Here is a 26,830-nt window from a genome sequence, read left to right as displayed (position 1 = left end):
TTTTGAGCACTGCCTGTATATCTGGGATTGTTTGTATCTAGTAATCCTACCAGGCTGGATGGTACTGTGTATGTGCAGCAGCTTCAACTCGGATGTCTTATGTCCAGCAAAGCCAAAGTCTCAAACACACTATGCCAATGTTGCATGGCCAAAGAAATTCCAATGAAATCAAGAGTGTTCTCATACTCTTATATGGTGTTGCATGAATCACAGAATATCCTGAGTTGGATCCCAGAAGGATCACCAAGTCCAATTCCTGGCTCCACACAGGACCATCCCAAAATCAAACCACATCTCTCAGTGTTGTCCCAATGCCTCTTGGACTCCGGCAGGCCCGGTGCTGTGATCACTTCCTGGGGGAGTCTGTTCTAGTGCCTGACCACCCCCTCAATGAAGAACCTTTCCCTAACCCCCAGCCTGACGCTCCCCTGTCCCAGATCCATGCTGTCCCCTCGGGTCCTGTTGCTGTCCCCAGAAAGCAGAGCTCAGCGCCTGCCCCTCCGCTCCCCTTGTGAGGGAGCTGCAGGCCGCCATGAGGCCTCCCCTCGGCCTGTTGTGCTCTGGGCTGAACAAACCAAGGGACCTCAGCTGCTCCTCATAAATCCCCTCCATACCGTTCATCACCTTTGTGGCCCTCCTTTCAAGGCTCCCTAATAGTTTTATGTCATTTTCATACTGGTGGTACCCAAGGCCGCACGCAGTACTCGAGGTAGCATTGTAGCACTGTGCAGAATGGGACAATCCCTTCCCTCAGCCAGCTAGCAATGCCGTGCGTGATGCACCCCAGGGTATTGGTGTTTTTTTTGGCTGCTGGGGCACACTGTTACTCATATTTTACTTGCCATCAAACAGAGCCCCCGGCTCCCTTTCCACAGGGCTGCCCTACAGCCTCTGTACATATAGTCAGTGTTGCCCTGTCCTAGGTATGGAATCTGGCACTTTTTCTTGTTGAAATTCATGCAGCTGGTGATTACCCAGTCCTCTAACTTGGCAAGATTTCTCTGCAAGGCCTCTCTACCATTAAGGGAGTCAACAGCTCCTCACAATTCAGCATCACCCACAAACTTACTTCTCAGTGTACCATTGAGCTCTGCATCCAAGTCATTTATGAACTTACCATACAATTACGTTCAGCATTTACAGTAAGTCCTAAAAGTATGAGGCTTATTGATGTGTCTTGTGCACCTAACTTTTGCATTGAAAATACAGTAGCCCAAGGGTGGGGTAAGCAATAACCAGAGTAGCAACACAGCCAATGGGTTGCTATACATCAACCATGGTTCATCTTTCACAGCTTATGCACCTTTTCCTCACTCCCTTGTGATGTGCAGCCACCATTCTCAAGCCGTTGTAAAGAAGGGTTGCCACCAATAAATGGTAACTGTCAAGAAGTTCTCCAGTAATAAATACAGCTTCTGGAGACAAGCTTCAGAAGGGAAGTAAGGGCAATAGGGTTGCTATGGTGAGGTGTAAAACAAAGACACAGGAACACAGGGGAAATATATTTATATATATATATTCCATGCTGATAAAAGGGCAGATACACTGAGAGCACACAGGGGGGACATAGAGGTACTACAGTACATTTGCAGATAACAGCATAATTCTGGTGGCTTCAGTTGGGTCATCTTATTTACATTATGTCAAAGAAAGCTGGGCTCTGCCTTTCATCTACACTTTAATTACAACGAAACTTCTTGGCTATATTGAGAATTTTAAGCTTCATGCCAAGTAGGCCCAAATATTCCATAAATGAGGAACAAAGCTGGCTGAAATGGAGTGGGTCTGCTAAGATGGGGTGGTAAAGAGAAGGCAGTCCAACATAAGTTAAAGTCTGTAGTAACCCATCCTCAGCCAAGTTGTACACACCTGTTCAATATCCTTCTCCTTCTGTAACTGACTTTCAGGGTAGCATTTCAGACATGGTAAAAATTTCTTGTCAGATGACTGCTTGTAACTCCTACTAAAATCTGTGAGAGAGGTGACCACGAATAGAGAACTACATGGCACCCTTTTCTAAGTATGCCTGTTATTTCAGAACTGTGCTTTCTCAGAACTGAACTTACCTCTGCCAAGAATCAAGCTTTTATGATGGTTGCTGTACTGAAAAGTGAGGCATATGTGAGAAAGCAAAATACTTCTAGAGCAGTCAAAAATATTTTGGTTGCAGCTTTGAACTTAAAACATAACTAACCTTTCTGTCTGAATTTACCAACTGTAGAAAGAACAGAATCCTAATGTTTAAAGAACAACCTGATCAGTTTATGACACAAATTGTATAACATTGTGCTGCAGCAGCAGTAGATTGAACTCAGTGACCTAAAAAGTGCTCAAATTTATTTCCACCTTAGAAAGTTCCTATGTCTACCTGTCAGCAGCAGGAGATATTCCCAGAAAATCAATTATAAATGTAGGCAAAAATATGGAGAGGAAGGAATGTATGAAAGAGAAAGCACAATTCTCCTTTCACAACGTTGTGAATCAAGAGCAACTCCACTGAAGCCAACAGTTACACTGGTGTGAGTGAGAAAAGAGCCAGCTCCATTGTCTGAAAATTGCTCATGCCACCCCTGGAGTCCAATCACAGGAACTGTAGGCAGCTAATATTACAGCATTTAATTCAGACAACCCATGACTGAAAAGACACTGAAAAGAAAGGATCTGAATTTGGTGTTAGCCAAAATAGCTGAAAAATTGCAGGGAAGTAGTGAATGGAAAAAAAAAAAAGATGAAACAAAAAACAAAAACAAAAAACAAAACAAACAACAACAACAAAAAACACTGCATTTAAAAAAAATCCCTTCCCCCACAAAAAAAAAAAAAAGCATAGAAAAACTGAGTGTTTCTGCATGCTTTTTGTTTGTATGTTTTTTTGTTTTGTTTTGTTTTTTAACACTCTGCATGCTCACAGTTAATAGCTGTTGAGTTGTATGCTTGCCTGAAGGAAGTGTAATCCTCACTTTCCCACGTTTTGTATGTTGGTACATACTTTGTTATACCCACTCAGACTGAGTGCTATAGAATGTGAATCTTACCTTTTCAGCACAGGTCACTATATCATACCTTGTCACATTTTCAGGTAACAGTGCACTAAATATCTTAATTTCTCCGTGTTAGTTTACTTCCTCCAAACATAGCCCCTTTTTTTCATGTCAGATCAGTCAGTTGAGCTTTCTCAGCTCCTGTCACCTCCCCATCTGAAACAGCATTTCTGACAGCAGTACTTACTCTCAGTGATCAAACAAAGGCTTGTTCTGGAAAGCTGTCTGGTCACTAACCTCTTCCCATATCTCAGCCTCCCTTCTTCAGTTTTCTTCCAGCTTTTCTGTCCTCTCTTCTCCATTTCTCTCTCATCACATGCTCTTTCATGTAGTTACACCTCACCTGCAGCATTACCCTCTCTATTGGTGTTACTGTCCTGATTATAATCATCCAGAAGCTATTAAGGACCTGTAAAACAGCACACTGTGAGTTTATTATTCTGCATTACAAACCATTGCACTGATGCACTTTGTCAGCATTATGACAAAACATCAAACTGCATTAAGACAAATGTGCTGAATGTGATCCACAGAACTTTCAAGAACACCATTTCTTTTTGTTTGTTTGTTTGTTTTCCTTTTCCAGGTCGCTCTTTTTTTTGCCTCTTTTTGCCTTTCCTACTTTATTCTCTATTTTCTTAGCACCTTTCCCTTTTATGTCACATATGTCATCCTTCCCAGCTTCCTTCACTGGCCACCTCACACTCCTGCATACATTTTCTTTCCTCTGATGCACCCATACAAAGGGTTGTAATAAAGGCAGTACTGCAGCTTTGTTAAATGTGTCCTTTGCTCTTTCATAAACAGTGCTGCACCTGGGTGCATCCTTGGGGTCTGTAAACTGAGGGTCTAGCAACCATTCCATTCCCAAAGGCTTAAACCAGACAGCTCCAAGAGTAACACGTCTTCTTAGTTCCCTAATGCATGAGATGGAGCACACCAAAAACAGCAGGAGGAAGCTTGGAATAATACAAGACTTTTTTATTCACATGCACATATTTCCTTTTGCATTGTGGCAGTTGAGACTCTTAGCAGCAAGCGCCCTGTAGAATTGGGTAGTGACTAGAATTTGGGAATGTCAGAGCAGCAGAAAATGAAAGATGTCCTTTGTAAAGGCATACAATTGAAAAGCATTATATTGGTGCCAAACTGTACTAAAACCAAACAAATTTCCCAAATATTCACTGTGTGAAGGGCCAGAAAGCAATGTCTTTTTATTCAGACTGTCAATTAAAAATTAGCATAATTTAAATAGTGAACAAAATAGCGTACGTTGACTCTAGTTTTTTTTTGGTTTACGCGTCAGTATCAGATTTTCAGAAGCAGCACATCAGGTAACACGACAGAATGCACACTCGGGAGTGTATCACTCATCTGTATGCTACAGACAGCTTCCAAGCCTTGCTTAGATCAGTCTAAACTTTGGCACACACCACAGCAGCTGCACAGCATTCAACTATGCCTCCTTCAGAATGCACCACGGTGCAGAAAGAATGGTTTATTAAGATATTTTAATGTCAGATATGTTAATTTGAAAAGGTTATGTAGTTTCCTCAGACAATATAGTTTGCTATGAATGTCTCTGTCAATTTTCAAGATTTTACAAAAAATTATCTATCACTTTTAGTGATTTTTCCCTCCTTTGCTGCTCTGTGAAAGTCTTGAGGAAACAAGGAAGGAAAATTACTTAGTGGCACAAAGAAACAATGAAACCTCCTGCACACTCACATCATATATGTCTAAATACTGTTGAAAGCTATTTGAAAAATCTTGAGTAAGAAAATAAAATCGTTTCCCACACAGTTCCCAAATACAGTACTCATTAATATTTGCAACAACTACATATTTTTCAGAGCACAACATGATTTTTACATTGTTCTCTCTTAAATACCAAAACTTCAAAATTTCATATTTTGGAGTAGATATTAAAGTAGTATAATTTGTCTGCTCAGGAGCCTCAGAATGAACTATTCTCCCTTGCTAAAAGATATTATCAGTAAAATAAAGACCCTGCTTTTAGAAGTGCTAATTGTTAATACTGTAATTTATTTAATTTTTTTTTTATTGGCACTCTTACCAATTACTAACTTCTTACCTAGAGTTTAATTCTTAGTTTCTGTTGATATCAGCAGGTCTAGTGATTTTGCCCCTCTCTAAAGCCTTGATCTGCACATTATTTCATGCAAGCCTCCACACAATTCTAGTCATTTGAAGGAGATCACATTCTGCCCTGCAACTTGCAAACCTATTATCTAAACAGCAGTCCTGGTAAGAAAGATTTAAAAGAGAATAAAAACTATTTTTACATCCATTGGGGCTAAAACACAGAACCAAAGCTTGTCTTTCAGATCACGTGGAGAATTTTTTTAGGTATCTTTTTCACACCAACACTAGTCAACACCAGATATATTTTTACAGACATGCAACACTTGCTCTGATCGACTTACTCAAATGTCTACAAATATTAGGGAAAAAATATAAAACCCACAGATAATTAAAAATAAGTTCAGAAAAAAAATGCAAAAATAAATCTAATAGTCTATCTAATATATATGAAAAAATGTGAAGGTGGAAGTTTCACCATAAAAATATATCGTGCAAACATTATAAATGAGTTTGAAAAGTCTCTTTGTGAATTGCAACAAATACACCGTATAAATGCATTTTTTTCTGGAATTGGATATTCACTAATTACAACAGCTTGATTTCTTTCCAGCATTGCATGTTTATTTTGTTGTTCATGCACATTTTGCTATAATAATTCTATTGGAACTTCTTAAAGCACTTCTCAAAGAAATTCAGCATTTGTTCATTTGCTGAATTATGGATATTACACATCTGGAGTTCCTGTGGAGATGTCCTCTTTTTCTAAGTGGAAATTACACCTCAGCAGAAACAAGAGCTTCCCCACTGAAAGCAGGAACCTTCAGATTCAAGGTATTTGGGGCAGACCCAGTCCTGTGGTCCGTGTACTGTGCTCTGCTATGCACAAGCTAGGAACGTTCCGGCCATACCGTGCTCCACGTGCGTGCACGGAGTGTTGGGCTGGACATCTCTGACTCACTGGATGTGCCAGACTTACCATGCAGCAAGTCCACAAGTTTCACAATTCAGCAAATTCAATGCTCACGTATACAGGCCTTCTGGGTGCTGAACAAAATTACTTGTCAGGTTATCCTAGGGTAAACACACGAAACCAGGTTCCAGGGCAGGCAATGTTCTGCACCTTGCATAATTAATCTAAAAAAAAAAAAAATACATCCCCTTAAAATGGGACAGTCTTTTCACCTTTCTTTTATGTTGTGCCTGTTCCAAAGGATTCCCGCGTCCCATAATGATAAAAAACAACCCAGAGAAGAACACAGTACTTCATCCCTTGTAAGCACTGGGGAAACTGCAGGAATACAAGCTTCTCATGATCTGATTCTTAACTACCAAAATAAACAACACAGGGAGAAGGAAACAGGGCCAGTAACTTTTCGTGTCATTTTGAACAAACTATTTTTTCTTTATATGCGCATATATGCACTCTTGGTGTGACTATTTCCTGCTTAAAAACTGCTTGTACCTACAATCATACCAGCCCTCCTGATACGAAGGTCCAGTCAAAAAGAGAACATGTCTTCAAAGTATTCTAAAAACAAAACAAAACAAAGCAAAAAAAAAAAAAAAAAAACAAGAAAAAAAAAAAAAAAAAAAAAAAAACAAGAAATCACTTTTAAGATCTCTATTTGGAAATTCTATTTCTTATTTGTCTTTGGTCCAGCATTAGTAAATCAGAAGCTACCACGAAATCTCATGTTTTCACATTCATAAATTTTTATTCTTTTCAGTAATACATCCATCATCAGTCAGAAAAATATTTATACCATAACTTAACTCTAAATAATTATCTCATCATCGTTTAATTCACAACAGGGACTGACCCACTCCTCATGACACCTTAACAGAATCACAGAATTTCTAGGTTGGAAGAGACCTCAAGATCATCGAGTCCAACCTCTGACCTAACGCTAGCAGTCCCCACTAAACCATATCCCTAAGCTCTACATCTAAACGTCTTTTAAAGTCTTCCAGGGATGGTGACTCCACCACTTCCCTGGGCAGCCTGTTCCAGTGTCTAACAACCCTTTCGGTAAAGAAGTTCTTCCTAACATCCAACCTAAAACTCCCCTGGCGCAACTTTAGCCCATTCCCCCTCGTCCTGTCACCAGGCACGTGGGAGAACAGGCCAACCCCCACCTTGCTACAGCCTCCTTTAAGGTATCTGTAGAGAGCAATGATATCATTTAACAATGCATTAAACTCACACCAGCTGATGCAAATCATGTATTTTTTCCTAATATTCATTTTATCAGAGAGAGAACAGTGTTGCACATTACATGAAGCTGATGAAAAAAAGGCAAGTGAGGGGGTATCTGCCTTTAAATTGTACGTGATCGTGCAATTGAGGACTTTTAAAATGTAGTGCAGAAGGTGAGCCATCGTGTTCTATCTGGACTGTTAGCTGGGAGACCTTTTTATTACCAGTTTGCTGCATTTCACATTACACATATTTGTAACAAACCAGATAAAAGCAATAGAAGGAATGTCAGATTTCAGTTTTTTAATGTATTGTCTTGCAAGGGTTATGCGCAAATTTGCACAAATTAAAATACTGACATAACTTGACCAGTCCTTGCAAACTCTACAGATGATTCAATTTGTCTCCATTGAGAGTTAGTGGAGCTGTAATATTCAGCTGCCTTTAATAGGATTTGGATAAATCCCCAGACCTGGCAGTATCCCCAAAACAATAGTCAATAAATGGCATTTTAAAATATTACTGCAAAAGACACAAGGAAAAAGGGAGGAAGGGAAAAGTAAAAGAAAGACAGTGTAGAGCAAAACCAGAGTATATCATCAACTCCAGCATTTCACTAACTCAGTGCTAGACCTTCAGAAACCTGAACACCTCAGGAAACTGTCCTCACTTCCAACTCAGGAGCCCATCTTTACTGGAGAAGATATCACACGTTGTATCCTCACAAGGAGGAGATGGAGAGAGCAAAAAAGGGTGAGGCATTTTTCTTAAGCCTAAAAACGCTAAGGGTGGAGTACTGAAACCTAGAAAAAGACCTGTGATGCCAGCAGCATCACCCCAAGTGCCTGATTTCCAGTCTGAGGGAGTAGTAATGTGCTGATAGATGAGACAAGGCTACCTCCCTTCACAGGGAGCATTTGCACTGGCCAGTCTTCTCCCAGCAGCATGGATCAGGGAAGGCCAAGCAAATGCTGCATGTCTTCACAGTCTCCTTCCAGATCCAGGGAAAGCTCAGGAAACCCCCATCTTAGTGAAGCAGTGAATGTGTACAGAACACAAAATTTCATCTTGCACTATAAGCAGATTTGAAGATATATTTTCAGGTAGATAATATCAGACTCCAAAGCTAAAAAGAAGGGCCGTATTTTTACAGGCTGAGCAGCCAGAGGCACCCGGTGACCTCCGGGTTGCTCACTACTTTTAAGTTATGAAACAAGTCTCCTTCTCCTGGCTTTTGGAATAGACAAAAGAACATGAGTTTACATTATGTTACAGGGACTGCTCCCCAAGCATACTACCTGGTAATTAGAGCAAATTGCAACATGTAATTTTGGTGTTGCCTACTATAAATGTTCTTGCTTCATAAAATTGCAATCAGAATGCGTCCAAACTGTTACCAAGCGTTGTGTCATCAGTGCAAGGAGGCTGGCGCTCTGATGTAGCAGGTTGAATCAACATCTGCTCAGTGTAGCTCATGCCTATGAGAGAAAAGTGTCTTCCCTACAAATCGCTACTGATTGTAAATTCATACACTGCACTTAGACCAAGATGGATTTCTAAAAACAACCTCTTCCCTCCTCCCCCACTTCCTCAGACTCAATACAGAGAATTTATCACAGCCAGAAAGACAGAAATCTTCAGGCAGTTGGAGGGAAGGCTACCTTATTTCTTTGGTTGGTGTAAACTAACGACCACTTTGCTCTCTGTCACTTAGGGCAGAGTTAGACACCAAAGCACACCAGTGAAAATTAACGTGGAAAGAATAGCAAGTGTAATTAGGAGAATTAATACAATCTTAACAGAGAACAAATCCCATTATTTGGGGAATTGGTTCCAGCTTTACAGTTATTTAGGACAAGCACTGTTCAAGTGTTTGCAAATGTTGTATCTTTGTGTTTAAACAAACAAGAGCCATCTTAAATATATATGAGAAGTGCCGTTATGCTAGGAAACATGGCACTAACTGTAATGTTAACATAAATATTACAGATGCTATTGATTACAGATACAAATCAGGGCTTCTAAGACTGCATTTCTGTAATTGCAGTGACAGCATCTTTTGTAAGTTCCTGACTCATGAAGAAGTAAAACTGCACTTAGCCCAAACAAAACAATTGAAAGTAACTGCTGCTAAAAAGGACAAATTTTGCCAGAGACTGGCTCTGACATATCCCAATTCTGCCATCAATTGAGATCAGCCAACAGCCAGTACGCTGATCAGCTGCCTGCTCCATCTTGTCCCCAGCTGGTCCTCAATGCTCTAGTCCACTGCTTCGATTTAAAAGCCCTTTTCCAACAGCAGAGCTTTTTACAATATCTGTGATGATGTTATTGTTCTAAAGTCTTCCAGATGCAACTTTAATTTCTATTATTAAAGAATAAGCATTAGAAGCCCAGTCAGAAGCCTTCTAATTAGAGGTTTCCTCTAATCAGAGAACACAATATCACTTCTCTTTATGTTTTGAAGAACAATTGGAAGCACATAAAAAGTGTTTTCTGCAGAAATCACATGTACTTATGTAACATTTTGTTTTTCAAATCACTTCTCTTATAAAAATGTCTTGCAGAAGCTAAGAAAAATAGTTAAATGCATTTAATATATAACTGGCGTTTTAACATTGTAAACAGTTCCACAGTACAATTTTTCCAGAAGCAAAGACTGGCTAAGAAGTTCCTACCCTTTTCCTCGCCCCTTCTCCTATCATTTTGGTAGTTCACCCCACGGTTGTGCTGATGCAGCTGTTTGCCTTGTTTGGATTTGCACAAAATGACCTCACTTAAGAAAATAACAAGTTAAAACGGTATGGGGTGCAAGTGTCTTGGGGTTAGCAGGAATCTCTTAAACAAGCTCTCTAGTCTGAGAATTTGTAATGTAATGTAATTAAACTCTAAGAATGCTCGCATGGAGGCTTTGTCCAGAATAGATAGCTTTACGTAAACTTAAACCTTAAGTTATTTTGGAGTAAAAATCCTAGACTGACAAACGTGAACAAACCTCATCCAATGGATCTAGAATTTAAAAATTGATTATCATCTGGAAAGCCAACAAAAGCAAAACATTATTGAACAGCACAAGTACTTAATTTTCCTATTGTTTTTTAAACTTTCATATTAATAGCTTTATGTCTACTTGTAGAATTCATAATTAGAAGAAGAAGAAAAAAGTAATTATTCGAAGTTCCAGTTAAGAAATTGTGAATATAAGGTATAGTTTAGTTACATGGAAAGCGTTTCTTTTTTAACAGTTAAAATTAGGTCACTTAAAAATTGAATGTCAGAAAGTTAGTGACTATTGGATAGTCAAAGCTGCCTACATTTTTTTTTTCAAGAAAAAAATACTTTTGTTTACAGTCTATTTGCAGCCTTTCCTACTGAAGACAAAAAAAAATGAAACTAGATAGAGTTTTCTTCAATTCAGTTTAATACTCACCAGTGTAACTTTCAAAGGAGACATGCACCAGATGTACCAGTTTGCTTCCACGGAGAATAGTCACATATAAAAAGAACAGCAGCAGGTTTTTCTTCAGAGCGTTGTTTACAAATGGTAAATGGAAAAAATACTATAGCATTTTATATTAAAAAAACAAACAAACAAACAAACTATATATTTACCTATTCAATAGTTTAAAAGTTTTCTTTTGAACAACAGTGACCAGTTGCTTGGAATGAGGGTGGTTTATTTCTCCTTCAGTGAAGCAGTTCAAAGGTTCCTCCTGCATGAGCAGCAGAGGTACCAGGGACAGCCCTGGTAATTACTGCACTGACATCACTTTCTGTCAAGTGACTCTCAGGGCAAGTGTACTGCTTCCTCTCAAACAAGTTGGTTCTACATTCACTGGCAGCACATGACATCTTTGTGGACTAACTCTACTCAACCTTTAAAACAAAAAGAAATAATGAAAACACCTGCAAAGCTTTAGGTTTGCAGGTTGCATATTGTCACTTCAGTCTTTAAGAAATTCCTTTAACCAGCCTCACCAACCTCTGACTCTTCCCTCCCGCCTTGCAATTGGCCGTGGATACTCCTTGGAAGCTATATTCCTTATTCAAGCAAAATTCCCAATGATTAGGACTTCCTGCACTTGTTCTAGGAGATTATGAGGCAAACTCACTGGACAGCTTTCTAGACGCCTTCGAAGTCGGGGCCTTTGTTGGGTCAGATTGTCAGTGTCGTGGTCCAAGGCACAGGTACTTCACTGAAGAACATTTAAGAGGGACAAAATCAGCAGAAGCAGACAAAATCAGTATTTACATTGCCTACAGAGCTTACTAACTTGTTTTTAACACAGTAGTTTATTTTCTGAAAAAGGACTGTGGAGCTTTCTTCCTCTTCTGCAATTCAGGGGCATGCATCTCTATTGTCCCTAATCATTACTTTTATGTAGCTAATTAAGTGGAAAGCAAAACTAATTTTTGAGATTCATGCATCATCAACATAACTATTAATTAAAAGCCTTGCTGCTTCCAAATGTCAGTAATGATTTAGTAGCGAGGTATTTTCTGTCAGGCTGTCCACAAGCAGGTTACTCACTGGGGTGGGAGACCTTACTGTGGCAACGCTTTAATAGTCGCTGCCTCAGACAACTGCCAATTTACATACTTCACTAACTTCAAAAGGAAAAGGACTAAGGGTAACGTGTAGAACTGCAAGAGATGGATGGGAATAGCACGGGTGTTTCTTAACGCGTAACTTAAGGTGTAACTTAAGGTGTAATTTAACGACGGGGGCCTCGCCCGGCCGTTGGGGGCCGTGCCGGGGCCTGCGCGCCCGCCCAGCGCGGAGTTTTGAGCCGCGCCGGCTGCCGTAGGCCGGGAGGCGCCGCCCGCCGCGGCGCCATGGAGCCGCCGCTTCCCCCGCTGAGCGGCGCCGCCGCCGTCCTGCTGCTCCTCCCCCTCCTGCTCGTCCCGGTGGCGCTCCTGGCGAGGAGGCGGCGCGGGCGGCGGGCGCCTCCCCTCAGCCTGCTGGTGGTGGCCGGCTCCGGTGAGTAGGGGTCGGCGCGCGGCGCGGAGCCCGCGGAGGGCAGCGGGAACTACAGCTCCCGGCATGCAGCGCGCGGCGAGTGCGAGGGTGGGGTTCCCCCAGGGCGCCGCGGTGCGTGCCGGGAGTTGTAGTCGCGGCGGAGCCGTGCCCCCGGGCGCCTGACGCGCTGAGTGGCGAGAGGGTAACGGCAGCGCGGGGCTGCCTGGCGGCCGGGTGGGCTTCGGTCCCGTCAGATCTGGTGTGCGCATTAAAAATAAATAAGTGAAAAGCTTTCCCGGGTGAAATAACGGATCAGCTCAGGGCTGCAACGCGTCTGTGCGTCCCTGGGGGCACAGCACCCTGCTGCTAGGCTGCTCCGGCCCCATGCGGGCAGACTCCACGCAGCCACGCCGCCTGCCCGCTCCCCGCCTCACCGGGATGCACCCAGCCCCGGCTCTGGAAGCTAAACTGACCAAAAAACAGAGCACCACACCTTCTGCCTTCTCTGCAGCCCGCTGCCAGATCGGCGCCCCGAGCAAAGTGACCTTGCAGCTAAAAGCTGGGCAGCCCTGCGAGGGCAGTAGGTGAGGCATTTGGCTGGCGCTGGGCTGGCCGCTGCGTGGCATTCAGCTGCTGCGCTGACCTTGCTGCCTGCTCGCCTCCAGCATTACAGGCTGGGACAGCGCAGTCCCCAGCTCTGGTCTCCCAGGCCATAGGCTGAACGCTCAGGCGGCTCAGTGAGAGTCACACGTCCAAGGTGCAGCTCCTGGTGGGCTCCCATTTGGTTTTATTTTGACAGCTGGGCTTGGGTACGGTCTCTGAATAGGGACTGCAGTGTAACTCTACCCAGTTATTTTTGCATGATGTACAGGACGTTAAACACAAATGTCTCACTTCTGCGTGATCCTGTTTCAATCTCATTTAACTGAAAAACTTCCATCCGTATAGCTTCAGTGGGACCCGAGTTGTCCTCATGTTACTTAAACAGTCTCAATCATCCTTTAATCAAAATCTTCTCCTTTCAGAAGAGTGTGACTGATACTATTAGTACCAAAAAATTGTAAAAGGAAAAGCAACTAATCCAACTGAAGAAATGGAAAGTTACAGAATATTTCATATACTAACAGCAGTTTATTTTGTTCTTACAGGAGGGCACACAACAGAAATCCTGAGGTTACTTAGTTGTTTGTCAGAGTCATACTCGCCTAGACATTATATTTTTGCAGACTCAGATAAGATGAGTGAAGCTAAAATACGTTCTTTTGAACAAAAAAGGGCTCAAAGGTTCTCCAATTCCCAGGTAACTTGTTAAATATGCTCTTGTAAGATAAATTGATCTCAACATGACATTCTAATTCAAGGCAATTTAGAAGTGATTCTTTAAAAGGTTATTTTTAAGATCAGCTTGTGTTTTTGATTTTCTAGCTATTGATAATCACTTTCACTAAAGTTCAGCTAAAGTGCCATTCTGTACATACTGGATTTTATGTTGCTAAAGGTGAGCTAAATAAATTAAATTGATGTTGTACTAGAGACCCTGAAAATGCAAAGTACTTAAAAATAGCAATTGCCATTGTCGCTTCCAATTTTCACTCCTACCTTCCTTACTTTCTTTTTAAATGGTCTTTACCACTGGTTAACATGCTAATCCATTTAAAGCAATGGGGGAACATAAGTGTAGTGAAAGTAACTGCTGTAGAAAGAAGGCTATCTAGTGCTCATGAAAAGCACACTGGAAAAAAAAAAACAACTCCTTTATTTCAGTAAACTAGTTAGTCATAGAAGCATTACTTGTAGCTATAAAAATCTTTGTATAGAAATATGGTTTGTTTTTTTTTGTTTGTTTGTTTTTGGTGGTGTTACTTTATTTTTTATTTTGGCATTTCCCTCAGTGACATAAGTATATTTTTGAAAGAAGTATTATCTAAGGTTTTATCTAAGAAGGCCTTGATTAAATTTGTATTCCTTTTGTGTTTCTAGACTGTTTTACTTTGTTTTTAAAACTGAGCATTAGTTACACAAGTGCTTAAAAGTATTTAAGGCATCTTAATGTCAGTAGTTTCCTGATTGATGACCTGAGCAAACACTGAATTCCTAAAAATAATGAAAAATCATGAAAATATTCTGAATATCTTTTTATCAAATGTTTGCTTGTTTTGAGCCAGTTGACTGTATCATTAACAGACCAGCAGTATGACTCCCTGCTGATGTAAAGTACAATCTGATGTCCAGCAGAATTAGTAGAAAGATTACGTTTTTATTTAGAAAATGGAAAAAGTACAATGGAAGTTAATGTTTCAATTACAAAAATCTTATTCCTTTTGAGCAAGCTGCACATGTCATAAATAACTTATTTATGCGGCATTGATTTCTAATGGTGCACTTACAGTATTTCTGTTGTTTTCAGCAACACTGATAGGACTGAAAACTAGAACTCAGTACTAGTGATTTTCAGAACAGACCCTTTCCTTGTAAAGCAACTGCTGCTAAGGTGAGCAACAAGCTCACTCAGGAATGAAGTTTATAAGTTTGTCTACTCCACTTTCAACTCTAAAGGTGAAGGTTCCTTACATTCCACAGATGGCTGTATCGAGTGGGGATGGCTTCATTTAAAATTCAGTGTGGCTGTCTCTTCTCTTGTTGTGTACCATGGATGAGTTTAGTTAAGTGGCAGGAGGTATTTCATAATTCAGAGAAATCTTGTTGGGTAATTGGCCATTTGCATCAAGAGCCATATTCATTTATCTGAAAAGTGTCCAACCCTAAGTTATTAAGTTTCTTAAAAAAATACATATTTCAAGTATTAAAAAAAATAATGTATTTTTCACTAGTTCACTTAGCTAAGCAACTTCCCTTTCCTACCCCCAGCCAACTGCTAACGCATCGTGTAGTTATATTTTCCTTGAGCACTGAAAGCCAGAGGAACGTACTTGGCTGCATCTGAGTTTGCTGTCTGGATAACAGATGCTCGCTTTACTTTGGCCATTCTTTTTCCACTGAGCAAAAATATTCAGAGTGAAATAGAAGATACATTTTGGAAAGTGTAGGTCACGTGCCTATAGCATGTATTTGCCAACTTTCAGAGTATGCTTTCAACTAATGTGTGCTTTGGCACTGAGGGTGCTAGAGTACATACCCATTTAAAAATCACATTAGTGGCTTCTTGCAGCTTTGAATAAATGAAGGGGAAAACTCTGAAAGCTTCAATCCACAATCATTCCCTTCCTCTTCTCATCAAGGAAGTATATTTTACCAGAACTAAAGACTGGACAGAAGACAGATTAGAATAATGATCTAAGAGAAAATCAGCGTACTTCTGTAGCAAATTACTATGTAAAAGCCACAAATATAACCAATTTTTCTTTCTGATACGTGGTTTAGCCCAGATATAAAAGCAGCAGTATTCAGGCAGAAGGAAAAGAAGCTAAAAGCAACATCTTGCTAACAAGAAACGAAATGCTGCACACCTACCCACTAAGTCTTCTGGAAAATAAAATCCAAAGAGCCTCCTAAGAGAAGTCCCTGGTCCTGCTATCACTTTATTTTCTCTGGCTCCCAACCTGTAACCACAGTAATTCTACTTGGTTGCCCCCACAGCTGATAGCCAGGTTATCTTCTGCACTCAGCACAGAGAACCTGCTTCAGCTCCTGCTGACTTAGTCTAGCAGAAGAAAGACAATTTACATATGTTTACTGAATAACACACATTCTTCAAGGGATCTTGTACCCCTATTCACCATGGGTAAGAGGACAAGCCAGATTAATTTGCCTTTACATAATGCTTATTTGACCACGTTCTTGATGCTTATTTGACCACGTTCTTGATGCTTATTTGACCACGTTCTCTGATGCGCCTCTCTCGGAGAGGGGTAAGGATCTTAGGTCAGGAGTTGGCAGGGCTGATAGATAGGGCTTTAAACTAGAGTCGAAGGGGGAAGGGGCTAAAACCAGGCGCTCCGGTGAAGACCTAAGGGATGGTACGCTAGAATCAGAGGGGCTGTGTGCCAGTGGGGTCCTTTGGTCAGATCCACAAGGTGCTGAGTGTAAGGAGACGCACCTGAAGTGCTTTTACACAAACGCACGCAGTATGAGGAATAAAATAGATGAGCTAGAAGTCCTGGCCTAGTCCCGCAACTACGACATCATCGGCATAAGCGAAACCTGGTGGGATGAGTCCTGTGACTGGGGTGTTGCGATAGATGGTTACAGGCTCTTCAGGAGGGACAGGCAGGGTAGGCGAGGAGGTGGGGTGGCGATGTATGTGAAGCAGGGGCTGGACTGTGTGGAACTTCAGGTCGGCGATGGCAAAGTTGAGAGCCTCTGGGTAAGGATCAAGGGACGAACGAATAAAGGGGATGTCGTTGTGGGAGTCTATTACAGACCGCCTGGCCAGGATGATAGCACCGATAAATTATTCTTTACAGAACTAAGAGAGGCCTCGAGATTAACTCCCCTTGTCCTTATGGGGGACTTCAACTTGCCGGACGTTAACTGGGAGTGCCACACGGCTGACACGAGCAAGTCCAGGAGGTTCATGAAGCACCTAGATGATAACTTCTTGGTACAGGTGCTAACGGAGCCAACTAGGAAAGGTGCCCTCCTAGACCTGTTGCTAGAAAACAGAGAGGGTCTGGTGGGAGATGTGGTGATTGGTGGCCGCCTCGGTCATAGCGACCATGAAGTGGTTGAGTTCAAAATTTATGGTGACAGAAGGAAAAGTGCCACCAAAACCTCATCCCTAGATATGGGGAAAGCGGACTTCAGGCTGCTCAGGGAACTAGTCAGTAAGGTCCCCTGGGAAACTGCTCTTGAAGGCCTCGATGTCCACCAGTGCTGGTCACTCTTTAAGCGATGCCTCCTAGAAGCACAAGATAAGGCAATTCCAAAATATCGCAAGTCAGGCAGGCGGGGCAGGAGGCCGGCGTGGCTGACCAGGAACGTTCTAATGGAGATTAGGCGGAAACAGAGAGTGTTTCGCTACTGGAAGGAGGGCCAGGCGTCATGGAAAGAATACAGGGATGCTGTTCGTGTTTGTAGGGAGAAAGTTCGAGTGGCCAAAGCACAGCTAGAGTTGAAGCTGGCTGTGTCTGTGAGGGAAAATAAAAAGGTTTTTTTTAGATATGTAAATGGAAAAAGGAGAACTAAAGAAAACATAGGGCCGCTCCTCGATAGGGAAGGTCTCCTCACAGACGATGACGTAGGCAAAGCAGAGACGCTTAACGCCTTCTTTGCCTCTGTCTTCAATGCCGATGATGGGCTTCGGGACCCAGGGTGCCCTGAGCTGGAGGACCAGGACGGTGGGGATGACAAACTCCCAACTGACCCTGAACGTGTGCGGGATTTGCTACTCCACCTGGATCCCTACAAGTCCATGGGTCCGGATGGGATTCATCCCCGGGTGCTGAAAGAGCTGGCGGATGTCATCGCGGAACCTCTATCAATTATTTTTCAACGATCCTGGGAATTTGGAGAGGTCCCAGTAGACTGGAAGCTGGCAAATGTTGTGCCAATTTTCAAGAAGGGTCAGAAAGAAGACCCTAGCAATTACAGGCCTGTCAGTCTCACGTCAGTGCCTGGTAAAATCATGGAGAAGTTGGTTCTCGGACTTATTGAGGCGCACCTGGGGAACAAAGCAGTCATTGGTCCCAGCCAGCATGGGTTTGTGAAGGGTAGGTCCTGCCTAACTAACCTGATTTCCTTTTATGATAAGATCACCCGTATGGTGGACCAAGGGAAACCAGCTGATGTGATTTTTTTGGACTTCAGCAAGGCTTTTGACACGGTTTCCCATAGGATCCTACTGGACAAAATGTCCACCATACAGCTAAATAAAAACATCATACGATGGGTGAGCAATTGGCTAACGGGCAGGGCCCAAAGGGTTATGGTAAATGGAGCTGCGTCAGGCTGGCGGGCGGTCACCAGTGGGGTCCCTCAAGGCTCCATTTTAGGGCCGCTACTTTTCAATATTTTTATAAACGATCTGGATGTAGGAATAGAAGGTATTTTGAGCAAGTTTGCTGATGACACCAAACTTGGAGGAGTTGTGGACTCGAATGAGGGTGGAAAGGCCTTGCAGAGGGATCTGGATAGGTTGGAGAGCTGGGCGATCACCAACCGCATGAAGTTCAATAAGAGCAAGTGCCGGGTCCTGCACCTGGGACGGGGAAACCCTGGCTGCATGTACAGACTGGGCGATGAGACGCTGGAGAGCAGCCTAGAAGAGAGGGATCTGGGGGTCGTGGTAGACAGCAAGTTGAATATGAGCCAGCAGTGTGCCCTGGCAGCCAGGAGGGCCAATCGTATCCTGGGGTGCATCAAGAACGGCATCGCTAGTAGGTCAAGGGAGGTGATTGTCCCGCTCTACTCTGCGCTGGTGCGGCCTCACCTCGAGTACTGTGTGCAGTTCTGGGCACCACAGTATAAAAAGGACATGAAGCTGTTGGAAAGTGTCCAGAGGAGGGCTACGAAGATGGTGAAAGGCCTGGAGGGGAAGACGTACGAGGAACGGCTGAGGTCACTGGGCCTGTTCAGCCTGGAGAAGAGGAGGCTGAGGGGAGACCTCATCACAGTCTACAACTTCCTCGTAAGGGGGTGTCGAGAGGCAGGAGACCTTTTCTCCATTAACACTAGTGACAGGACCCGCGGGAACGGGGTTAAGCTGAGGCAGGGGAAATTTAGGCTGGACGTCAGGAGGGGGTTCTTCACAGAGAGGGTGGTTGCACACTGGAACAGGCTCCCCAGGGAAGTGGTCACTGCACCGAGCCTGTCTGAATTTAAGAAGAGATTGGACTGTGAACTTAGGCACATGGTCTGAACTTTTGGGTAGACCTGTGCGGTGTCGAGAGTTGGACTTGATGATCCTTAAGGGTCCCTTCCAACTCAGGATATTCTATGATTCTATGATTCTATGATTCTTTTCCATTACGTTTCATGAAAGTTATCATGCTAGGAAATCCTGTTCATCAGCATGAAAAAGGACTACATAAACCCAATTTCTGTGGAAAAATTGCAGTATATTCAGTTGAGGATATTTTAACAATTCACAGCAATGACAGTTTTCCATGATGCATGCATGCAACTTTTCCCTGCATGCTTGCAAAACTGTGCTATTAAATAGGTAAGGACTACATCGCTGGTTTTAAAATTGCAATACCCTGTCAATATCATTGAATTGCCAGTTTGGAACATTTGTCTTCAAATAATGAAAAGGTTTCTGATTCTGCTACAGCAGTAAGAAAAATAAATGCAACAGTATGAGACCACAGAACTTAGGGAAGAGTTTTTTTGTTTCTGATATCAGACATATTATGCAGTTTTCCAACAAAAGATTCAGGAGGTGCCTTTGTCCAGAATACTAGCAGTACTCCATTAGATGAGACACTGGAGAAACACCTGGCTGTGGCTTTTAAACAGAATTCTATTTTGTTCCCCAGCTAAATATTCAAGAGTCGATTGATGCATGGGCTGAAGTTCTAATATGCAATACAGACGTCAGTGTGCAAAGTTTCAAGCATGTATTGTGAAGAATATAGATAAAACCAGTCTGATCTTTACTCCAATTCTACAACTAAATTTCTACTTCTATACCATTTAGGGTCCCTGCCAAATTTTGGTGATTTTTTTTTTTTTTATGATGGAGAAAATTACATACAGTTCTTTGGCAAGAACTTTATTATTTAATACCATTCTTGCAGTGAAGGGAACATCCAAATGCTTCTATTAAAACTTGATCTGCCTAAAACTACCTTGTCAATACGTATTTCTTACAGGACAGCATACTGTGAAAGAGTCTAAACTTCACTTAACAGCATTTCTTTTTATCACCTGATCTCTTACAAAGCTTTGAGAAATAGTGATAACCAGAATCCTGTTAAATGGGGAACAGAGGGCACGTTTGTTTTTCCATATTTTATCAGACTAATACAATCAGTTACAACACCTTCAAATAAAATATAAAACAGCCAGTTTGTAACATCTGTTAACGCCTTCCAGTATTACAACAATTAAAGAACCTTATTGCAATGAAACGAGATAATTTCAGTCAAGAAAATTAACTTAATATTCTGCATTTGTAAGGGTTCTTTCTTTATTTTCTTTCCACTTCACATAAAAAGGACCTGAGTTATAGCTATTCAAAACGGATTTGTAGTTTGTATTTAATGTGCAACTATTGGTAACATCACCTTTCCTAGTCACAAATCAGCAGGGCTAAATTGTATCAGTCAGATATGGTGTCATTGAAGTAAATGGGGAGTTTTCAATATGTGTAATGATATTTAGAGTCCCTCACTCCTAACGTTAGTGATCTGGTGTCCCATGTTTAGATCTGGACAGCGGTCACTAACTTCACAATATGTCAACATCACTGGGCAGTACAGTGTATTTAATGTATTTGTTTTTCATCTCAACAATGACAAATTGAATGGGCATCAGGACTACCCCCAGCTGTAGCAATAATTCTTAGGTGCAGTTCCTCTATGTCAAAGACATCGGGGGAGAGTGCATGAAGCCTGAATACCATTGGCTGCATACACTGTTCTGAGACAAACAGAAAACATCCGTATTTTGTTAATTCGATACCTTTTACACACATGGGATGATCTCTAATTTTGCCTAAGTAAAAAACAATGAATAGTATTTCTTAAACTTAATATTAATTTATGTTCTTTCCTGTTTTAAAATGCAAATATTTTGCAATTTGACTATGTCTTGCATATTCTTCCGAATATTCGAGTACTCACTTAAAGGAGAGTGATATTTGCTATTACATTTTTAATAGCATGCACTGGACATTAATTGGGAAATGTTGTTACATCTTCTGGAATGTAAATCCACAATGAATTTAAGCAGGAAATAAAAAGAAGTGAGTCACCTTGTTTGGACTAGTTTATGAAACCTAGAAATGTGTCTCGGTGACCACTAGGAGGGGCAATAAGTTAACATACAGCAGACGAAGTTGCTCCAGCTGAGTTGTTTTTAAATTTAGGAATGTTTTAAAGTAACATAGGAAACGATTTTAAAAATAGATATATAGTTCTAGTATTTTGTTTAACCTCATTCCAAAGAGTGCTAAGCATGATAGTGAATAAGGCATCTAAGAAAGGATTTCATACCCAAATATTTCCAACCTAGATTTAAAAATTAAAAAAAAATGTTGGCACAGATAGGTCTAATAACTCTATAGAAGGAACAACAACATTCTTAGAAAAAATAACAATTCAGCTTTATCATGCTCTCTTACAGTTCACCCTTGATCGCATTCCCAGAAGCCGCGAGGTTAGACAATCTTGGATCTCTTCTGTGGTAACAACCCTGTACTCCATACTTTATTCCTTTCCTTTGACCTACAAACTGAAACCAGATTTGGTAGGTAAATTTTTAAGTATTGAGAATTTGCTAATCTTCATTGTAGAAGCATTTGGAATATCGAGACATTGCAGACTGTATCACATGTGTGTGCTTAGTTCTACAGTTCACAGGACATACATTTTTGAACGTTAAAAGCTGAAAGAGATATTGTAGCAATACACCAAGAAACAGAATGGTTTCATGCAAATGAATTAGTCCAGCAAAACTAGTATCCTTTCTCAAAGTTTTAGGGTAACATTAGGGAGCGAATGCCAGTAGAGCTACCACAAACAGGTTTGCAGGTTCTTGATAATATCTCTTCAGGATTGCGACAGCACAAACTATGCCTGAAAGCCCGGTTATCCTGTTGGCTGGTCTTGCTCCAGAAATGGTATGACCAGTCTGGAACAGACAGGTTCAGACCAGCAGAAATGTATACAAATTCAGTTCTCGTGCTTACTTGGCAAAGGCCACCTGGTTAGTCAATACTAGGGGATCTACCAACCGAGCTGGACCTGCCCAATCAAACCTGTTACATACTGTAGAAGGGGATAAAGTCTAGCTTTTCAGCTAGATACATAGGTATTTAGTCTATGGCAGACTAACAATTATTGATGACAAAAAGCATCCCTGCCAAAACATCAACTAGAGCCTCTCACTTCTGGTAGCTTTTTCTAGCTGTTCACAAAACCGCAATCCCATGCTAATTACAACATACATTTTAAAATATTCTACACACTTTATAGAGTCAGAAGCATTCAGGGTTGTCAGGTTATAGAAATAAACAAAATAGTAAGACATATCTGATCGATAAAGATTTTTGTTAATGCAGGACTCAGAAGGTAGTGCATTGGACTCCATGGTTTGAGTCCTACCATTCTTTAAGAAAAAAATTGATAAAATCTGACCTTTTGCTAGAGTTGTCGTATTAAGGTATCAGATATCCAAACTTGGGATTTAAAAGACATTTTAGCAGAATTTCATATTATTATTACTTTTAATATTTAAATGAGACCTGTATAAACTTGTGCAGTTGCAAGTTATCTTTCATAATTTAGTAACGATGTATATATACCCACAGAGGATGTTTGTAAATGGACTTTTTTTTAGCTCTCGCTGTGAACTGTATGGCTTGTTCCAAAGAGGCTCAAATATAATTGTGTTATTTTGAACATTGAGAGAAGCTGCTGTGAACTGTATGATCTCATGGGCTTCAGTAGTACTTTTCAGTTCCTATTAGATCAAAAGTTATTTGCTTGCTGAAGTTTTCAGAACAGTTTAATGTGCAGAACAACACACAGTTTCTTTTCAGTCCTTTTTTTTTCAAGCCTATAAAGTTGGGATGGAGGAGGGGATACTTTTCTTTCTACAGTGATTTTCATTTGGGGGGGAAATATTAATGGGTAGTTTACATGAAGCAGATACCTTACAGAAAAGGTATCAGATATTTAGGAATCACCTTGCTACACCACTGGTTTCATTTAATGTATATATATTTTTAAACTAAATATTGCAAAAGAAACTGACTGCAAATCCCACTGTGTAGATTAATATATTACACAAAGTGTCAATAGGACACATCCTAGGAGAAGAGCAGGAAGTTACTAATTCCATGGTTCCTCTGTTTACAAGAGAAATTTAAAGTGACAGTGGGATTTACATGTAGAATTACCAGAAACATGGTTGGAGTTGATAAGATATCTAAAGCTTAATGCTTTTGAAAAACGCTTGTCCTCATAAAATTAGGAATACATTTTAGCAAGGCCTGTAAGACCTTTGCAGAGTTTAAGGGAAACACTAGTTCAAAATTCCATCCAAAGATTCCTTATCCATGATTAGAAAAGGGCTTGAGGGGAGGGAGTTCCCAAATGTTTTTTGCCAGGTACTATCACTGGCCACAACAGCAGCAGGTACTGCCACCGGCAGGAATATTTCTGACTTTATGCCAAATCTTATACCACTTCAAAGAAGCTTTGCATACTACACTACTAGTCATGTATATATGTATCTCATAGCTTAGGAATTCTTCAAAACACAGTAAGTCAGAGAGCTGTAAAGATTTTAAAGCACTTATCAAAGTAAAGCGATATGGGGATTAAAATGCGTCGCATTGCCAGTGAAAAGATCCTGTGTGACACATGAAGCAACTGGTAATATTTAATTGCCTTTAGAGGAAAATGTTCTTAGTGAATTGCAACTTGCCCTATTCTTGGCAGAACGTAAATGATCAGTAGTTTAAGGACCCAGAAAGGGTGGAAAAAGTGCTGGAGTTTACAGGATTAATCTATAACTTTTGGCATGGAAACGGACACCCGAATATAGAAGCAAGCACACTATTACATCATGCTGAGAGTTTCATATTTTTGAACAGTAGAGCTTAAGGGCAGAGTACAGTTTCAGTCTAGGCAATTGTTTTTGTTGAACTGCAAGAAGGAAACACACATTTGAATTGCTTCTAAGTCATTTATACACACATGTGATCCTCAAATCTTTACGCTTACTTTTAGGCTTGTCATAAACTTGTTGTTTGAAGGAATACTAGCTCTATCCTTTGAAGTCTTTTCCAGACACCCAAAAGCTAGAGAAAAGCAGATTTGTTGTAGTTTCAGTTTAAGGAATACGGGACAAGAGAAGTAGCGCAAAGGGAGACAGAAACCATTAGGTGCACAAAGGCAAGTTTGGAGCAGATAGGCTTAGGCTGGCATACCTAGCAAAACTATTGAGCCAAAATAGCTACAAGGGGGAAAGCAACAAACCTAGCAGCACAGGAGTTAATTTATATGTACTTATTTACATGAGCACTGTGTCCCCTTTACATCTCACACTGATCTTCTGGCAAAGCTTCTTAGTTTACATGAGAAAGCAGTTTCATCTAACCCTTCTTCAAGACAGTGAGTTCAGAAAGAACTGAACAACTTCCAGGAGACCTTTATGGTCTTGCAGGACTTGACCCACACTTAAAATGGGCCCCCAGAGGGTTTAAGAAATGTAAAAGTTAGTTGAGTTGTTCAGTTTGAGATCATATTCAAGAGGCCCATTTCTGAGTTATGAGCATCTGCACTCTGCAAAGTTAAATCCCTTTAGAGGTATTAAACCAAGTAACAGAATTAAGACATCAGAAGTGATGATTGTCTTGTGTTCTTATAGCCAAATACAGAATTCTAGAAATATAGGTACCAAAAATGTTTTGCAGGCACATCTATGCTGGGTAGTTTTTACAACATGTCAACCTTATTTGGGCTTCCTATGCCGAGACCTAAAATTCCAGGAAAGCAAGGCTCGTGCCAGCATGCTCTGTCTACATCTTCCTTCTACCCCCCCCCAAAAAAAAAAAAAAAAAAAGTTTAACACCATCAGCTGCAGCCAGATTTAATATGCACTTATAGCCTCAAAGACTGCAAAATCCTACTATGAAAACAGGCAGCTGGTCAGAGAAAAGAGATTTTTATTGCCTTCATTGAGAGAAAAGTTGAGAAGAAACTTAAACGCAAAATAAGGTGATAGAAGATCTGCTATCTAGGGAAAGATGCAAATCCTTCTTAGACAGATACAGAAAAATGGATGAGCTGCACAGAGATTTTCCCAAAGATAGGGAAAAGTTATTGAATCTTTTATAGACTATTTGTTGTCCAAGGAGGCATAATGCTACAGCCTTTCTACAACATGCTTACAGTCAGTAGCTACAAGTTCAGAGGATCCTAGTCCTCAGTTTTCTTGCTCCTCACGGAGCTGTTGTCTTCGTAGTCTCTGGGCCAATCTGCCAACCCTGAAACCAGGTCTTCAGGTGATCTAGCCCTTTGGCTCAATCACAATTACTCCAGGCATTCTGGCATACCACAAAGTCAAGCTGAAAACAAAGGATACACATGCACCACACAATAGAAAAGCGTACAGAGATTGCATCCAGCCCTCATTTTCAGCCACAGATGGGATGTGTAATTGGGTCAGTGCTGGACTCTCCTTCAAAGCTCTGCAGCTCCAGTCATTACTGCATCGTGCATCCTAAACTCTGGGGACACTCCTCAGCAGTGTCTGAGGCTTCAGTGCTCTACAGAGCCTGAGATAAGCAGATGTTTTCAGGCCACTGCTGCTTGGAAAAGCCGGGGTTAAATCAGGCAAAGAAGGCAGTCCTTCCACTTTCGAGCCTCCTTCCCGTGGGAAGTCTCCAGTAAGAAGTTTACATTTGCACAGCAAGTACAACAAGCCGTGCTGCCTCCCTCCCCACCAGCTGTCAGCTGAACAGGACTCTCCTTTGCAAACTTTTATAGAAGCCCGAAATCTGCACAGCTGATTATGCTTCTAGCAGCCTACCAATTCTCGTATGATTCATCTCAGGCCTGCACATCCCATTACACACGCTGGTCCCCAGGCTGCTTCAATTCACTACAGCAAGCTTCTGGAGTTGTTACAGAAGTATTTGCAGCAAACTATATGAAAGGAAATCATTATTTCATTTAGCTAAGATTTTCCATTCTTTGTACCCTGCCTAAAATGTCTGAAGTTCATAGCACTTATGATAAATGGCTGTGATGAATAATAAGCTATTGTCCCGTATATCACGGTTCTTATTAGAACTTGGTGGAAAACTACAAAATCTGGGTGGTGACATTTTTTCCTCTATTCACTTCATAACAAGTGAACTTTGTATAATACAGTATTAAGACTAGCTGGTTCTTTTTTTTTTTGTTTACTGAATCCTTCTCCCCTGCTTATAATTCTTTTGGATCAAATTGATTTTACAATGTCTGATCAACTGTTGTTCTTCTAAGATCAAAACAGTCAAAAGAGATGAGTGAGAACATCAGGTTAAGACCAGTGATTTAAGTTGTATAGTCTAAAAAGAAAACAAAGTGAAGACATCCAAATTTGTGTTGTAACTTACTAGTGTTAATGAAAATGAGTCACATTTGCCCCTCCTCTACTTTGTATTGTGTGTGCTGCACACAGCTACCCTGCAGCCACTGTGTCGAATTACCCTCTGCTGAGCAGAGATAAACATCTCAAGCCGTTCAGGTTAGCTGCTTTACAGCTAGCTTGGTAGCTGTGTCTTCTGCTACCACCAGTCAGCCATGCCTGTAGATAGCATATTTCAGAAGGGGGATCGCAACAGCAGTAAAGATTAACTGAGATCTTAGCTTAGATTTAAGTCCAATTTAAACTAAAGGCTGATCAGTC

General features: G+C 41.1%; 2 protein-coding genes across 6 annotated transcripts in view; one reads left to right on the top strand and one right to left on the bottom strand.

Annotated features, from left to right (window-relative positions):
• LOC311440882 (TLC domain-containing protein 4-B-like) overlaps window positions 1-12,041 on the bottom strand; it is a 35,307-nt gene extending 23,266 nt beyond the window's left edge. Inside the window, exons 1-4 of one of the 4 annotated variants that reach the window (XM_084528383.1) lie at window positions 11,619-12,041; window positions 11,457-11,540; window positions 10,775-10,865; window positions 3,279-6,281 (exon numbers count right to left, since the gene is read on the bottom strand). The gene's annotated coding sequence lies outside the window, so the exon portion shown is untranslated. Of the gene's footprint in view, window positions 1-3,278; window positions 6,282-10,774; window positions 10,905-10,956; window positions 11,379-11,456; window positions 11,541-11,618 lie in introns of those variants that run through there. The other 3 variants (XM_084528384.1, XM_084528387.1, XM_084528385.1) reach the window with 3 other exon arrangements.
• A 114-nt stretch (window positions 12,042-12,155) lies between these two features.
• ALG14 (ALG14 UDP-N-acetylglucosaminyltransferase subunit) overlaps window positions 12,156-26,830 on the top strand; it is a 37,721-nt gene continuing 23,046 nt past the window's right edge. Inside the window, exons 1-3 of one of the 2 annotated variants that reach the window (XM_084528390.1) lie at window positions 12,156-12,325; window positions 13,453-13,604; window positions 21,551-21,673. In XM_084528390.1, the coding sequence (XP_084384516.1) occupies window positions 12,181-12,325; window positions 13,453-13,604; window positions 21,551-21,673 (420 nt within the window). In that variant the 5' untranslated portion in view covers window positions 12,156-12,180. The remainder of the gene's footprint in view (window positions 12,326-13,452; window positions 13,605-21,550; window positions 21,674-26,830) is intronic. The other variant, XM_084528389.1, reaches the window with a different exon arrangement.

The sequence above is a fragment of the Aythya ferina genome (assembly GCF_964211825.1).
Source record: "Aythya ferina genome assembly, chromosome: 8".
NCBI classification, from domain to species: domain Eukaryota; kingdom Metazoa; phylum Chordata; class Aves; order Anseriformes; family Anatidae; genus Aythya; species Aythya ferina.
Note: the sequence above shows the minus strand (reverse complement) of the source record. Positions and strands in the feature narration are given on the sequence as shown.